At 47.8% G+C, this 17,298-nt stretch overlaps 1 protein-coding gene and 1 long non-coding RNA gene across 2 annotated transcripts in view; one reads left to right on the top strand and one right to left on the bottom strand.

Moving 5' to 3' along the window:
• LOC127476986 (uncharacterized) overlaps positions 1-5,512 on the top strand; it is a 44,969-nt gene extending 39,457 nt beyond the window's left edge. Inside the window, exon 3 of the long non-coding RNA XR_007906800.1 lies at positions 5,094-5,512. This is a non-coding gene — a long non-coding RNA (uncharacterized LOC127476986). The remainder of the gene's footprint in view (positions 1-5,093) is intronic.
• Positions 5,513-11,273: 5,761 nt separating this feature from the next.
• On the bottom strand, positions 11,274-16,769 carry HHEX (hematopoietically expressed homeobox). Its single transcript, XM_051800592.1, has 4 exons — positions 16,223-16,769; positions 14,427-14,605; positions 14,122-14,172; positions 11,274-12,510 (listed from the first exon to the last, which is right to left on the bottom strand). Exons 1-4 carry the CDS (start codon positions 16,599-16,601, stop codon positions 12,277-12,279), a joined length of 843 nt encoding a protein of 280 aa, XP_051656552.1. The 5' UTR covers positions 16,602-16,769; the 3' UTR covers positions 11,274-12,276.
• Positions 16,770-17,298: the final 529 nt, after the last annotated feature.

Genomic DNA, 17,298 nt, shown 5'->3' with positions numbered 1-17,298 from the left:
TTTATCAGCTTTCTGCCAGGGGCTGACAAAATCATGCCAAATGAGGCATTAAAGCCCTAGTTTTGAAAACTGTGATAAATACCAGCTAATCTGCTGACATAATATATTGTGAGTCAAATATTTAGTTTTGCATTAAATCTAAATCCAACATTAGAGCATTTCCTCTTGATTAAAAAGGATAAAATGTAGATGTTATTTTATGCTCCAGTTCCCACATCTAATTAATGCTCAACATTCAGAGCTCTTTCTGACATTACAAATGTGTAAACATGTCAAGGAAAGGGGGGAGGCACAAGGGAAACAAGTGCAATATCTATATGCTTAATTCATATTTCTCCATTTGCAGTGGCTAATATGTTATTGCAGAGGCTATTTGCAGACACTTGCCCTGCCAGTGAGCAGCTAACTTCCCTGATTGCTTGTATAAACAATCTTCCAGATCAGGAGACAGAAGTTGTAAGAGAGTACATAGCTAATTTAATTTTAGTATCATTAGGAATTAAAAGCAGGGCATTAATAGATTCACAGTAAATGTTGGCTGGGCAATATAAGCATTGGATGATATAACTATTAAAAGCCTTAATATTTGTGAATGATCATACAAAAAGGTTTTTCAGAAAATTTATTATCTTGGGAATAAGATGTACCTAATTGGACAAGAAATTACTGCTGAGATAAAGTAAAACATTTCAGTGTTTTTGTATCATATATTACTGATCTAAGTGGGCAAGAGGAAATTCTTCTTTTAAAGGTATACATATTTAAAAGCTAGTTAATGAGCCACTCATATCTAGAAATAGAATGAGACAAATTCTCATGAATCACTGAAATATCTTCATGCATTATACATTATATTCCCAGCACTATGCTTTAGCTGATTCTTGGAATTCAGAAGTTTGAGAAATGTGTTTTATTGTCAAATACTATGTGGACTCTTGTAGTTTCAAAATGCACTGCACTGTAATTGCTTCTTTTCTAGAGAACATGTTTTAGGAAACTTAAATGCAATCCAGTGCTGTATAAGATGGTATGAGCTCAACTCAACCAAAAAAGGAGTGGAAGACACAAAACAAGTAATCCCCTGCCACTTTCATTTCAGGAAATGTGTTGATTTATTTGTTAGGAAAAAGATCTCCCTAGGCTGACAAACCTAGCTGAGTCTGACACATAAATCAACATTAATTGCAATCTTCAGGATTTGGTATAGCTCACGCTACCAGAAAAATAGTTCTTCATGCTCTGAAGAACATGAAAAATCACTGAAAACCAACACAGAAGAAAAAAATCCAAATAAACACAAACAAAACTCCACAACAAACAACCAACAAAAATCCAAACTAAGGAGACCTTAACAAGATGGACTTCAGAATTAAACACTTATTATATTCAAGAAAATTACACCCTGATTCTTCTCCTATTCTGTTTTGAAAAGGATTCTATGAAATGGATCATCATGTATCAGCATCCAATCTTCAGGGTGCAGGTTACAAGATCTGGCATCTAAGAAGCTGCATGAACTTGAATGCCAGTCAGACACCTCAAAATTGTTTACCAACAGCAGCAAGGTCTGGCCCACAGAAGTGATATGCTTATATAACTCACTCTTTTGGTGGATCGTTACTTTTATTCAGTTTCCTCATTTTCTTATCTCAAACCCACAAATATCGTAAGCAGAACAATAGTTCAGAACAGTTCTGCAAATATTTGGCCCTGGGCACTTTCCTGAGCCGGCTATTCCCAGAGCTTCTCTCTGCAGGACCTCCTGTCATACAGGGCTCTGCTCAGGGAAAAGCCTCCCAGGCTCTCATTTCCAGCAGGATGGCTCTCCTGGCCTACTGACCAAGTAGGAAGTCAACCCACTGTTGATAGCAGCTATCACCAAGAAATGCCTTCGAATCAGTGTTTAAAATGGTTTCATTGTTCCTGTAAACAAATCATAGCTGAATTTGCTATCATTCCAGAAACTGCAATGGTAAACCAAGTTACGTAGGCTTTACCCCTTCCAAAATTGGCTTCGTGCTATTTAAACCTGAGAAATGTTTAATGGCTGCAGCACCATTTTGGACTGACCACAAAATTTTGGATTGATCACAATAACACTGGCACAACAAACTTGTCTGCCTTGACAGTATGAGAGAGTCGTGGAGTCGCTCTACTCAGCTCCTACTCGCTCTGCCCAATTCCACAGTCAATTCAGGAGAGTGCAGAGCCAAAATATCCCCCTCCCCACACCCTTAAATTACAATAGCCAAAAAACCAGAAAACAAACCCAAACCCCAGATCCTGAGTAGTTTTGCAGTCTGAAAGACCTAATCAATGTTATCTTATTGTTTTTTTCATGCCACTGTTCGTGTTACAACATAAAATGTCTTCTGACACTTACTATAACATTAAGAAAGAATCCCTGTGAATGCCCTCAAGTTTGGGTTGATCTATTTATATCAATGCCTTGTGCAGAATCCAGCTGCCAATTTACATAACATCAAAATGCAACACCAGCAGTTCCATTTGCTTTTCACTTTGCGCTTCAATTCAGGTACCTAAAAACCTAAGTAACAAGCTGCCAGGTAATTTGGGAGCCACTGATGTATTGGGACTTCAAGTAATAATAGATAACTACTGGAAGATAGTAATTATATTTCCTGAGAAGTTTGAATGCATGTGCTGTAAGGTTGGGGAACTGGCACATTTCTTTATCAGTGCTATGTGCTTTTGTCCCTTCTTCATATTTTGACAGTGGTTTTTGACTCCAAAGAGATTGTAAGTGGCACATGGATTGGCACAAAATCAGAAACAGACATCAGTGGGAATGACCCCAAAAACTGGGAAGACCTGGTGTTACTGAATTTCTTCTAAATTATTTCTCAGCTACTAATATCTATAATTAACTCTTTGTGAAGGGAAAAAAACCAGTTCTTCCTTCATCTCTCATTGTGGAACTTGTTCACAACCTCTTGTCGTATCTTCACACTGAGAGAAAAACATGACTAGCTCCTTTCTGAGTGTTCATCAAGTTTTAGTGACTAAAGTCACACTGCTTGCACGTTGCAAGAGTGAAGAAATTCACCCCAGACTTCTTCTTCTGCATAAAAACCAGCTGTCTTTCTATGAACTGATCTAAAAACCAAACAAGGTACATAGGGAACCAGAGCCCTTGCCACATAGGTTTTGGAAAGGGCTTCTTATATTACTGAATAAACGCTGATCGATCATCTACCTTTTCTGGGACAGTCATCCTGCAAAATGAAACTGTGTTAACCTGAAAGAATGTGTTCCTGTGATGTTTGGAAATACACAAAATGCCACTGATTACTATCAGTGCTTATGTCAGTACTGCACACACTATGGCATATAGGATCTGGGAGGTGCCATGCAAAGCCCTTAATCAGCAATTTCCAAAGTAACAAGGCAAGGTACAGGACAAGTTGTCCTTGCTGCTCTGGAGCCTTCAGAGCATCATTACCTTGTGCAGCTATGTTGGTGTCTTCAGCATCTTCACAGCATGGAGCTTCTACCTCCACAGGGATGTCAAATGCTGTCTTAGTTTACATTTATCCTTAAAACAACCTCTGTTCTGTGCCAGGCACTGAGTAACTTCTTGCATTTATATTTGAAACATCTCTAATGTCTAAAAGTTGTGATTTTCTGCTTCCATTTTCCGCTCTGTTGATAAGGTTTGAATATAATACTCAGAAAGCTTAAGGTTCATTTAAGCAAACATAAAAACACATTTCACATCCATCTTTACCTTTGCATACCTGGTGCATGATAGTCATTCAAGATCTCTCACATGGAGAAAGCTTATTCGGATGCTAAAAATATCATATGTTTACACTTGTAAATCACCATTAGCAAATGATTTTCCTAATGCTTTAGACAATATAGTAGCAAAGTGCAGCTGCTTCAGCCAGAATGGTATTTTAGCGATTTTTAAGAACTTAATGAGATCAGGTAATTGACTAGTGAAGCTAAAAATTTTACTCTCAATTAAACAATCAACAGCTCAGTACATCAACATATTCATCTTCGCCCCTCCACCTCTCTATTATTAAATCAATATGTGGGTAGCAGTTGTCTAAGAAACCACTTCCTCTGTGCTACTAAACCAGTGTTCAGAACCCATTTTAAAGCATTTATTCAATCTGTCTGGTGTAATTTGCAAATAATGGAAAGTATGTAGTAATGCAGATTCCGTAAGCAACTAAGGAAAATAAGGCCTTAATACATTTGTTATTTAATGGCATTATTTATCCTACATTTGTTCTGGTGCAACCAACAAATAACTTAATACTCTATACACATTTTAAAGTATCATTGTGTGTGCTGCAGTTGGCATTGCTAGATGCTAGATCCTTATATATATAGGAAATAAGATTGTATAGGTCGTGTTAACAAATCATGTGATTGATAGTTCAGGAGACAGTAATGAGGCAGAAGTATCATCTTTGAAAAAAACCCCACAAAATAACAGAAAATAATTTTGTCAAGAAAACTCTTCCAAGGGCTATACTACGACACGGCAATTTCATTTCTGAATAGTTGACAATGAATCAATATAAACCGATCACCACAACCATGAGTGTAAGATATTTATTACCTGAAGCACAGGGAACTTTTGCTGTCTGAAAAAAAATTTTGAAGCCGGCTTGTTGCATCCCATTGCCCACTACATTCAGAGGTGTTTTGGTGTTGTGTCACCCACAGGCATCTATACTAAAATTCTCTTTTCTAGAAAAAAACCATTTGTTTCTATCTGCAGACAGCATATATTTTGTTACAGAAAAAATATCAGGCAATGGTTAAAAAGGGAGGAAAAACTGTAGTATGTTAATAGGTAAATCAGTGACTTTACAGTGTATTTTTTTTTAATTAAGGCATAAATATATTCTAATACGTGCTGATATTCACCACCTGCACTTTCTGTGCATATACCCTGACTGCCCAGACACTCCCAAAGGTTGGGGGGTAGGGGTAGCTGGTGGAGCAAACCAGCACCAAGCATGAACAATATTCATTATGAGAGTAGCATTGGCAGAAAATGGGTGTCTTTTATTCAGCTATTGCAGTGTCAGCATTCTCTTCTTGTATCACAGTATGGGAAACTCTGAACAACATGAACACTACCTGCATGCAGTGCTGACTGAGATCTTCAAGACCAATTAGTGAACTGATGGGGTTCAATCCTCCCCAAAGAGTAACGATAAAGAGGGGAAGTGCTGTACATCACCTGCCTGCTCACTGAGGTAAGATCAGGTAGCAGAGCCTGCCAAGGCCTGCCATCTCTGCTGCTGCCAATATCACTGCAATTCTACTGAATCAAATTAGGATGCTTCACTTAGGGTAAAATGCTGATAAAATTGCAGGGGGTATTGCAACAAGGGACAACATTGTACCAAACACGTTACTGGTAATTGAGTCAATGCTGTCTGTGTGAGTCTCCAGGGCCAAGGCTAGAAAAATGGGCTTAGCTCTGCAGGGCAGACCTCATCCATCTCCTACGGGTTGTACTGGGCACTACGTTATCCCAAAATCTTACTTGGGTGGAAAACTTCAATCTGGTCCCTGCCAAACAGCCAGAGCCATTTCTGCCCTTTACCCAAAACAACCATTTGCCAAATCTGTCTCTGTCATTTGACAAACTTCAGAAAAAATTCCTGGTTTGCTCCTGCATCAGGATGCCATGGAGCTGCAGAGCCACTGTCCCATCCTGCTCTTTTTGCCTCTGAGACCCTGAAGCCTCGTCTACTCCAGCACAGCTCCCTTGGCTGTTCTCACCCCGAGTTATACAGCTCTGTGTTTGTTTTCAGCGAACAGAGCAACTCATTCGCAGTTCCTGCCCACATCTAACTGGCACTGACATGCTCGGAGCCAAATTTAATCTGGTGTCTTATTAGCCATAGAGCCCAGAAACAACCAAATAAACTCCCTCAATGAGCAAAACTTTCTCTGATGTGCTGGCAGTGATTCAACACCCACCAGCCAAAATGAACCAAATTAGTGCAGACCTTTTCTTCAAAGGGTTACCATCTCTAAACTGCTTACAGTAACTTGGGCTATTTTCATTCAAGGTAGGTTTTGAAAGAGCTCCCTGGAAGAACCAAAGGTAACAACTGGGAGGACAAGTCCCTGGAAAGTAATCTCAGCCACTAGTCCATCCTTTTTCAGAAGTGGGTTCTTCTGTACCCTGGGACTACCACAGGTCTGAGCTACTCTCTGATCGACTCTGTGTGCTAGATTGGGGTTTTGGCTGGCTAGGAGTGTTCCTTATTACTTAGAGAAGGAAGTGGAAGAACTGATGTGTATAAAACAAAGTTACTTCTTCCCCTTTTAACCTGTGACTTTTATCCTGATAGCTGTAGTAAGTCATTGAGAAACAATTGCAGGGTAGCAGACAGTCCTGACTCATTTTAAAAAGGCTGTACCCTCATATGGGTATATCCCAGGACAAGGACTCTCTTTCAGTACATCTAGACTAGGAAAAAAGTTGGGCTTTTAAAGATACTAGCTAATGTGGCTTGACTAACATGTTTTGAAACCTTGCATAAATAGGATAAGTCAAATGCTAAAAGGTGTTTAAAAGTGTTTGCTAAGTCATTCTAAAAATATAACTTTTATACCTGTCTAGACAATGACAGAATACTTCTTAAAATGGCACGCCATGCTCACGGGAAGTCCCACTGCCAAAGAGAACAGCATAGGAAAGGATCAATAAGAAGTTTCTTCACACACATCTTCAAAGCAATGGCACAGACTGACATGCAGGAAAACCATGAAGGCCTTGTCTAGACAACAAGAGAAAAAGATCCCTTTTTTTCAGTAGATTTAGTTCAGTCAGGCACGCTTTTTTCAAAAGCAAGACCTACTAAAAGTCTACTGAGATAATCTGATAAATTTTAGCGGGTCATAGTCTGGGCTCCTGGCTGACTACAACTCAGCCTGCTAAAATCATGTTAAAAGTGTTGAGGTCTATGTGTCTGTCAGATGGGATTTTTAGTCCTTAAATAAGCTTGATTGAATTAGGTCTCCTGGAAATGGCCCCTTCCCTGAGGCTGATGAGATGGCAGCTCATTTTCCATGCCCATTCAATCGTTTATCCCAAATCATTTGCCTGAACCGTACCAACAAATGCAAAGTTCAATTTGTCTTTAGTATTAGTCTTTCTAGCTGACTGTGAGCACCAATTCACTCCTACAGGCCACCAGAGCAATTAGTTTTGACTTTGATTTCATTTTCACTGAAATGTACCCAGACAAAACCCTCGATCTAATCTGTTCCTTTAAACAGCTACTTGAAAATGTCTAGCCCACATGCATGCACACATACCCATTGCAACAATTGTCTTCTACAAAGTCATCACATACATTGTTAGTCATTAATACATATCCTTACACCGGTTTGCTTCTACCAAGCTGACTGGAGAGTGAACAAACTGGAGTATCTGTTTCCCAGAATTGTACTAGCATTTTTGACATCTTAAACAATACCTTCAGGAAAGGAAAAAGAATTAATAAAAAACCTGAAAAAGTCACTACCACAACTGTAGAACAAGCACAAGCCCAGTCACTGTGACTGTTAATTGTCAGGCCCTTTTTTTCTACATGAAAAAAATCACAACACAACAACAACAAACTAAACAGAAGCAAAAAAACTATAACCAGAAAACCCAAATCCAAACAAAACTTTTAGTTCTATTTATTATTAAGGCTTAATGACATAGATGGGTTATCTAGTAGGAAAAAAATCTACATCTCAATTAGTCCCATTAGAGATTATGTCTTTATGACATGGGTGGGTATCTAACATTCAGGGGAAAATTCACAAGTCACCAACTCAATTGAAAGACTCCACCAAATAATAATTTGCTGGTATAACTCCAAGTGACCAAAGTAACACAGTCTGGATGTGCTCGAGACTCCCCGGGTTTAGTAGTCACTTGTCAATAGCTCTCAAACAATGGAGTTGTGAAATGGAGACACTTAAGTTAACATGATGAGGCTTTTTCACAATTGTGTCAAGTTTTTTTTGGCCTTGGGATGCACCACCTGAAATATTTTAGAAGTACACATTGATTTCCTGTTGTGAATAAATAGGAAGAAAGCAAACCTCCTATGCTCAGGAGGCCTGCAGTCAATAAAGTCCATGATTCAGAATAAGACAGAGACTCCACAGTCAGCAAAATTTTTTTCGTAAGCAGTTGTTGTCACCCACAGACCTGGACACAATCTTTCTGTCCTTTCTGAGCCCAAACCACCACCAAACATTAATAGGAAGTTGATCTGAATCAGATCAGCATGCTCTGACATGCTGTTCATGCTTTCAGGCTTTCAGCTCTTTCTGTCTTGAAACTTTCTCATGTGCTAAGTCTTTAAAAACTAACCTGTTATTTATATATGTAGTTAAAACACAATAATACCCATGTAGAGATTTTTTGTGTGTCTGATTTTTTTTTTGTCCTCTGAGAAAACATCTAACAGCAGATTTCCTCGAGGCCTAACGCCATTTCACGTTGTCCACTAAACTGAGCGGCAAATCTTTCATTTATCCGACATGACCAGAGGAAGGTCCTTTTCAGCGAAAGCAAACAATTAGGAGCCCTGAGTTATTATTTCCTATTATTGTGCAATAAAAGAGGATGTTTCAATGGGAAGGATTAAAGCGACCCGCAACGCAAATATCGTGCATCCAATTTCCTCCTGCCCCCTCCCCCGCACCCCGCGGCAGCACCGGAGGGGAGCGCAGACACGCAGCCCCACGCGTGTCCCCACGCGTGACTCGTCCTGCCCCCGCGCGTGGGCATTCTGCGAGGACAGAGGTGGCTCCGGCCGCTTCCACGGGTAACCCTGACCGCCTCCTTGAGGACGAGCCCCACCCGGCCGGGCATCCCGCGGGGCCGCCGGCTGTGCCCGCTGCGGGCCGGGGTCCGCGCTGCGCAAGGAGTCAAAGTACACAGCGGCTGGGTCGATAGCCTACTAGGCTAGAAACAGTTCTGCATATCAAAGGCCGATGAACTTAATGACTAAAAATATAAGTACCTGACCCGGAGGATTAATCACACACTGTCAAGCTGAAATTGGTGCAATTCTTCCAATCATTAACGTTTTGCTTACAAAAATGTGCTTTTGTGTTTGTTTTTCTGCTAAATGATAACCATTTTCAAGTTGAATCGGCTGATAAAAAACGTCGAAAACAAGACGGGAGTTGTGCTGGAAAGGTCATACGTGCCAGTTCGGCATGGAATAGCCAACGGGCAAACAAACAGGACAGAGCAGGGTGGCACGGAAGGGGCTCGAAGGTTTTCCGAACGGTGTAAAGTGCTCTGGCTGTTTTTCTCATGCCGAGGAGCAGAGACTGCCCGCGGAGAGCTGCTCGTCCGCCTCGCCGTGGGCATCTCCGTATCGGTCTCTCCCGCTGTGGAAACGGGCTGGGGGAATTAGGGACAGCTACTTGGCTGGTTAGTTCTGATCGGCAGCTCAGCGGGCCCCGCCGATGTGTTTTGCCTCCCTGAGCCCCCCTCCCCGGGTGGGCGGGTGAGCAAGGACATATCGACAGCGCAGCCCGGGTTACAGCGCTGTTTGTCACCTGTCGCGACACTCTGGAAATCCACATCCCTGGTCAGGCAGCTGCAGACGGCGCATCTGCGCTCCTCACCTGCAGGGAGCTGCCAAACCCCCGCCACCGCGGGGAAAGCGCCTGGTTTGTCAGGCGCGGCTTCCCTGGACGCCGCTACCCCGCCGGGGCCGCGACCCCGCGCAGTGCCTCGGGCAGAGCACTCGTCCCGGCCATCGCATCGGGCGAGCCCTGGACAGCGACTGGCCCGCGCCGGCATTGCCACGCGTGGAAATGGGGTGTGCCGGAGTTCACCCCACGGCCCACTCTCTGTCCTACGCGTGTCCCCATCCCCATACGAAAGCACAACCGTAACACGAAGCCACCTTGAAGAGGCAACGCCAGCTTCGTTGTCCCTGGTTTCGCTCGGGACAGATAGAGAAGAGAAGGAAAAACGGACGGGGAGGGCCGGGACGCACCTTCTCGAGCGCTCCCTGCCCTGCTTCTGGCCCTCCCACCTCCGTCACCCTCTCTGCCGCAGCTCCCGGGACTCACGGCGGGCTGTTCCCGTCTGCCTCGGGACCCGGGTTTACAGCCGCGACGGAAACCCTGAGCGAGGGAAAAGCCGAAGGATGGAGAAGCGATCCCCTCCTCGGCGGAGCCCCGCTGTGAGCTGTCTGCTCCCGACGGCGATTTCCCCGCGTGGCGCGCACCGCGCTGGCGCTCGATCCCGGCGGAGAAGTGCCCCAGAGGAGCCCTGGGGGCTCCCTTTGACACGGGTGGTGTTAAACCAGGGGCCGGTGCCCAGGCCCCAGGGCCGCCGAGCGAACGGCGGGCACTCGGCCCTGGCGCAGCCCCGGCGGGAGCAGCTCGGGGGGCGGCCGGAGCCTGCTCCCTGTGCCCAGTGTGCACGGAACCCCCCGATCACTTCGTCTTTTAGGGCCCCGTTCATGATCGCGGATTTAGAATAAGCCAAAGCTAAGGCCACTCATTCAGAAAACTCAGCTGATGTTTCTAGGAGTATTAACCCGCTTAGACACAACATCCTGGCTGCTCTAAGGGGTATCCCCTTCATCAGTCACAATAGTCACTTGCTGCTCTCTAAAAACCTTCCTTGGCACTAAAAGCCTCTGTGGCACTTGGCCGGGTCTAGGTCCCTGTTCCCCGGGTGCTCGTTGCGGCGCCTGGGGGAAGGAATACCCGCGCGGGAGCACACCCGGGATACCCGCTCCTGGGAGCATTTCCCGTACCCCAGGTTCCGTGCTCCTTCCCCGGGCCGGCATGATTTCGGAGAAAGGCCGATGAATAACCACTGTTGACTCAGGTGGGTCAGCGGCTGCCCCGGCTGGGGTCGATGCCCAGCTCCAAGCAGGCACCGCCGACCCTGCTCCTCCTCCAGCCCCAGGATCGGGGCGACTCGTGGGTAAACACCTAAGCTTCCAGCCTGGGCTCGCCGGCCAGGTTTTCCTCCTCCCGCCGCAGAGCCCGTTCCCGTGCGGGCACGGGTAGAGGCAAAACCAAAACGCGGAGTGGCAGGCTGAAAAACAGCAAAAAAAAACATAGCAGCGAGCCCAAATGAAATCCCCGCAACCGAGGGCACCCAGAAGGCTGTGAGGTGGCCGGCCACCAGCACTGCACTGAGGGAAAAGCCCAATTACAACACAATTGCTGGCAGAGAGGTGGTTTGGGTTTTCTCCTACCAGTAACTGAATGGCCAGTGTGGCAGGTGGTGCAGAGTTTAGGTTTATTTCACAGACATGACCATCAAAAATTAAATATCAGGTTTTGCCTTTTTTTTAACAATGAACAAATATGTACAAAATATGAACAACGTGAGGTACAAAACCGTAAGACTTTTAAAGAAAACAAGTATGTACAGAAGCAGATATGTATATGATAGGCATTATCTTCCCACTTAACCCCCACACCTGATGCCAGTTTCTCTCCTGCAGCAGGGCCCCATCACTCCCTGCACTTTCTTCTCAAATACGAAATCCATAAAAAACTAGTGCTAGAGATTTTAAAGGAGAAAAAGATGTTTGTTTGGGTGGGGCTTTTTTCTGCAATTGGAACCATTCAGTCTGTGAGGCAAAGTTCTCAAAAATCTGAGAAGGCACATTTCATCTCACACGAGAGGAAAAATTAATCTGTCCAAAGACTCTACTTGACAAATGGAGGCATGTCTCAGTAGAGAGCACCACGGCATATAAAAGGGTGTGAGCATAAGGCACTTCTTGGGATGGCCAAATCCCTCCCTATTTCACAGAACATGTTTCTCTGCTTGCGAAGGGCGTTTAAATTAATCTATTTAAATGACATTTGTTTACACATACAAAGGGCTTAGTCCTGCAATCCATACTCACTTCCACACTAGTTAGAGAGTTTTGCCTGATCACCACCAGCAGCTGATTCAGACACACCCCGACCCCCGCCACCTTAAGGACAGGGTGCAGGATTATATTCCAGTTAGAACATTGATTATTGTACAAATATATCTTACAAATAATTAAATACAAACCATGTTCCTTTAACCAAACTAGAGATCTTCCAAAACTGGATTGTTTGAGGAAAATACATCTTTCTTTCTCTGCTTATTATAAAACGAGTCTATTTGGTGATGCTTTTCTTTCAGTTTAACGGTGAAAGTTTTCTCCTGTAGCATAATATTCTTTCAAACCAGCCCCTGGTAAAGTGCAAGCCAAGTTAGGGTCCACTCTCTGCATGGGGCTGTTAATGGGTAGGATTGTAATAGCCTTTATCTCCTTCAATGTCCACTTCTTGATCAGAGTCATCAGAGACATCTGACTCCAGGTCCTCCTGGGAGGCCGGCGAGGGGGTGTACTGCGAGCCATCCAGAGAGACCTCCTTACCCTTCTGCTCAGGAGTCTGGCAGCTCTCCGGCCTTTGGTCACCGTGACTGTCAGCACCTTCCACTTCTTCTTTTTTGGTGGCCTGGGGATTCTCCTGCAATGAAAGAAGCCTGCTTGATACAGAAATACGAGGCCCAGAGACAGGAGGCCTGGGAATTCCAGCTGTGCTGTGTGGGAAAACCACCCTGGGTTTCTTGCAGGAAAAGGCAGGTGTCCCGCTACCTCCCTGGGCCTCCTGCCTATAAACCTGCCTGAGTGGGACAGGGCCGGGCAAGGACTCTGATCGCAGTCCCTCACAGCCACAGGGCCTGCTGCCGTGAATAGGCTCCTTGGCGATGGTTATCGCAGCCACTTCAAAAGAGTCAGGAGCTGCTGGAGCCCAGGAACCTCTGAACTTTTGTCTTTAGCAAAGCAAATGTTTATTATGAGTCTACAAACACCGACACACAGCTTCCTCCTGCCCTGATCTTTCTTTAATTATACCCAACAGCAACAGGAGGGAGGTTGAAGCCATCAGTGGCCCAAAAGCAAACGGGAAAAAATTACTAATTAAGCTAAAACTCAACATTAAAACACTCACCACTAAAACCAAACCTAACCAAAACCTAGTCTCTGAAGGTAAGAGTAGCCCTGTGTCGGCAGCTGTCTAGAGAGCCGAGTCCCCTAAGGGGGCATGAAACGATACTCTTAAGAGAAAGCAGGCAGAGACACGTACCCATGATATAACCGTGCAGGCTGGGAGAAATGGATGTGACTGAATGAAAAGGAGGAAATGACTTAAAATGGCTGAGATCCCAAGTGAGCTCTCCGGACACTGCGGCATGAGTTGGGCCCCACCGGGGACCCAGCCTGCCTCTTGCCAGAGTAATGTGACTTTATTAAAAAATCAACTGAAGATCAGGTTAACTCAGATGAAGGTCACAGAACAAATTCATCTAGACTGTGGTACTATGATTATTTTTCTTTTCTTATTACTTTTATATTAAAGGCTGATTTGCCAGTAAAACTCAGCCATCCATGTCACACTTACTGAAGCCAGACTCAGGCCACAGTGTTGGGATTTTTCAAAAATATTTGAGCCAAGGGACCTTGATTTTGCCAAGCCAGGCAGGACTGGGCCCTATGGGCCGTAGGAAAAAAAATAATTATCTGCTTGAGCACAATATATAAGGGAAGGGAAAATGCTTTAATCTCTCAGCCTCACACAGTGTAACTATTTGTGAACGAAAAGTAAAAGCTACTCAATTTTCCATGCGGCTCCTCAAAACAAACAAGGTGTTTGTACCTCCCTCTCCCAACGTTTGCAAAATAAATCGACTTGTGTTTATTAAGAGAGGGCGATTTAAAACACCAGTAAATACTGTTCTCAAAAAACCCTAAGTAATTTACTGACAATTACTTATCTTCCCCACATTAATTGGCTAAACAACATATGGGTTTACAAAACAATTAGCGTGGAGTTTTAATAGGTGGTGTGTGAAAGACGGGCATAATTGATATAGGAACTACATTAGGAGCTTTTAACGTTAGTGCTGCCTGAACGAGTCCTCATGGATTCCAGCATGACTATTTGTCTTTTTAATCAAGGTGAAGAGGTTAAACAGCTTTTCAGATGACTTCTGCATACAACCTGGAATAGGCGAGCACGGCATAAGATAAGACAATTAAAATACTTATTTCTATAGAAACAGAAACATCCACGTACCTGCTTTAAGCGCCTCCATTTGGCTCTGCGATTTTGAAACCACGTTTTGACCTGAGCAACGACAACGAGAGGAGGCACGGGGTAGTCTTGGAGCGAGCAAGTGCCGGGAGCCCTACCCGAGCCACGAGCAGAAAGCAAGAGCCTGCCACCTCCCTCCTCCCTGCCGCCCCCGAGCTGGCCGGGGCCCCGGGAGCGGAGCGCCGACGGCAACTGCACGGCGGGGACCGGAACGGGGTCGGTGCCGCCAGCCCCAGTGGCTGCCCGGGGATGGGGTGCGGTTCCCCAGGGCACGGGCATGGCCTCACCTGCCTCTCGCTGAGCTGCAGCATCTTGGCCAAGCGCTTCCTCTCCGGCGGGGACAGGTATTTCTGCGTCTCGAACTTCTTCTCCAGCTCGATGGTCTGGTCGTTGGAGAAGCGGACCTGCCCCCCTTTCCTCTTGTGCAGCGGCCGCTGGATGAAGGGGCTCCATAGCAGCGGCTTCCCTACAAAGAGAGGCACAACCCCGAGGGTCACTGGCTGGCCGCGGACACGCGTGACCACGGAGTTCAAGCTGCTGCCCGAGCCCAGACGTGGAGGCGCGTCGGGTCCAGGGCTCGCTAATTTCCCTCGCCTGATTTTACTTCCCCGAATTCCTACTCTGGTCTTTCCCCTCTCTGATTTTTCCCCTCCGCCGAGCAGTGAGACCAGTTAAAGTCTACGGGCTTTGGCAACATTTCCGTCAATGTGTTTCCTGTTGGTCTATCTCGCAAAGAAAAGAGAAAAAAAAAAAAGAAAAAAAAAAAAAGAAAAAAAAAAGACCTTTGCTTCCTTCTGCTCTTTTACTGCGATGCCCCAAAGAAACCGTCTGCCTTTCTCTAAGTCAGTGCCCAGATCCCCGCGGAGAGGGGACTTCGCGGGGATGGGCGGGGGGGATGCGCCAACACGACGGCAGTGGGCTTCTGGGAAGAAGTGCCCCCAATTCCCCCACCCCTGGCTGGGGGCTTGCTCGCCAGAGGCCGCAGGGTGCCAGCCAGGCTCAGCCTCGGGCCCGGGGTAGTGGTGAGGGGCGAGCCGGTGCAGGCGGCGACACGCCGGAGATCCAGCCCCGCTGTGGAGCGGCCGCCGCGTCCCGGGGCAGGAGGCTCTGGCTAGTGCCACTGAGTCACACTGTTTGTCTTTCTGTCTTGCTGCCTGCACCCTTTGAAATTCACTGCATTGTTTTTCGAGATTTTGCTTGCGTCAGGCTTTAGTAATTCTGGTGCAAAACAGACTCAAAAAATAGGAAGCAACTGGTTATTTTAGCTGTCATAAAGTCACATCCCACACAGAGGAAATGAACAATATCAGAAAAACGGATCCCGGCTATCAGAAGTCGAGTGTTTCCTGAATTTGTCTGTATTGAGGATGTCGATAAAGTAATCAGCAATGTGCACGACTCCCGAGGAAGAGCCTGCTTCAGGCGGCCAGGAAAACACTTAACAGCTTCTGAAACCAGATTTACTCCTATCGAGAGCTCAAGGTTTCCTGTATGAACGGAAAGGGTCAGTCTCTTTCACTGCACAAATGTGGTGAGTCAGGTCCAGTTTTGCAATCACTAAGAACAAGTGCTGCAGCCCTGGCGCGGGGCTCGGCTCCCGCAGCGGGGACGCTTCCCCCGGCCACGGGCGAGAAGGGGCGGCCGGGGCCCCGACCCGGCTCGGCCCAGCCCGCGGAGGAACCGCGGGGGCCCCAGTGAGCGGAGCCGGCCTCCCGGCTGTTTTTCAAGTCATCCGCAGGAAAAGGGTGAGATCTGCCATGCGATCTCCCAGTACAATTAAAACTCCCCACTAAAACCACACGCGACATTACTAAGGATACTCTCAGAGTCACTTGGTTGAAGGAAAACAAATCTGAGTCACCGCGGCCGCGCACTGTGGTCTCGCTGCCAGGCTCGGAGCGCGGCACGTCTTTAATTTACTGTAAATCTGACGGGGGCCGGAGGGAGCCGGAGGAGCGCAGAGAAGCAGTGGGGCGGGCGGGGAAGGGGGCAGCTTTCACGCACTTCTCATTCACCCCAAGCCCCGACGGCGGGAGCGGGGCGGCGGCACGCAGGGAGGGCGGAGGGGAGGCACATGGCTTACCCAGAGGGTCCTGCCGGATCAGGGCGTGCGCGTAGTCGCCGACGGCGCGGGGAAAGGAGTAGAGGGGCCCGGCGTAGGCGCCGGTGCCGTAGGTGGCGGCGAGGTGGTGGGAGAAGGCCGGGTGGACGGGGGTCGGCTCGTAGACAGGGGTCCGGTACGGGGACACCAGGCTGGTGAAGGAGGAATTGGGCGACGGCAGAGTCGGCGGCGGCGGGGCGGGCAGGGAGTGGGGGGCCGGGGCGGCGGCGGGGCCGCGGCCCAGGATGTCCTCGATGTAGAAGGGCGTGGGGTGCGCGGGCTGGAGCAGCGGCGTGGGCGCGTACAGCGGGACGCCGACGCCCAGGGCCGCCGGCGCCGCGCCCGGCGGCTGGTACTGCATGGCGCGGTCACCGCCCGCGCACCCCCGCGCCCCCGGCCGCCCCTGCGGAAAGCCGACAGCGGCTCTGGGTGCTGGCACCGCCGCCGCGGGTTTCTCTGGGCTCGGGTTACCCTTCGATAGGTTTCTATTGGCGCGGGGCGGAGCCCGCGTGGTCTCTGTCCCCTTCCTGCCACGGCGCCGTCTGGCCAATGAGCCCGGCCAGGGAAGGGGGAAACCACCCCCCGCCGGCAAACACTCCCCCCGCCTCCCCTAGCGAACTCCCTGCGGCGCCAATCAACCACCGCCGCAGCCCGGGGGAGCCGGGGCGAGCCCCGACGGCACAGGGGGCGCGGCGCTGCCCGCACCGCCTCCCGTTCCTCGGCCCGCGCAGGGCACAGCGTTACCCAGTTTTCGGGCTTCGCCATGGGAGATTGCTTGACCCCGGCAGCGTGGCCCGGACCCAGACGGAGGGAGGAGGCGGAGAAGGGGATGGGCACCCCCCACCCGGCTCGCACCTCTCCTTTGCGAAGGTCCCCGAGGGCGCTCCGCCTGACTGCGTGGACCGGGAAAGCGGGGGCGGCGGGAGCGTGTGGGCGGCGGGGCTGGACCGGCTCCTGCCCCGTCCCCTAGGACAGGGCCGAGACCGAGAATCAGGAAGTCGCGCCGCGCTGCTCCGCGCCCCGGCCGGCAAACTGGGAGGCGGTGGGGGCGGCCGCCC

This window comes from Manacus candei, unplaced genomic scaffold, assembly GCF_025592945.1.
Source record: "Manacus candei isolate 608988 ecotype Guabito, Panama unplaced genomic scaffold, ASM2559294v1 h1tg000050l, whole genome shotgun sequence".
Taxonomy (NCBI): Eukaryota; Metazoa; Chordata; class Aves; order Passeriformes; family Pipridae; genus Manacus; species Manacus candei.
Note: the sequence above shows the minus strand (reverse complement) of the source record. Positions and strands in the feature narration are given on the sequence as shown.

Coding starts and splice junctions, on each gene's coding strand:
- HHEX (XM_051800592.1), bottom strand. CDS start 16,601: ATGCAGTACCAGCCGCCGGGCGCGGCGCCGGCGGCCCTGGGCGTCGGC. Junction 14,606..16,222: donor GATCCGGCAGGACCCTCTGG/GTAAGCCATGTG, acceptor CTCTCTTTGTAG/GGAAGCCGCTGCTATGGAGC. Junction 12,511..14,121: donor AATGGAGGCGCTTAAAGCAG/GTACGTGGATGT, acceptor CTTTCATTGCAG/GAGAATCCCCAGGCCACCAA.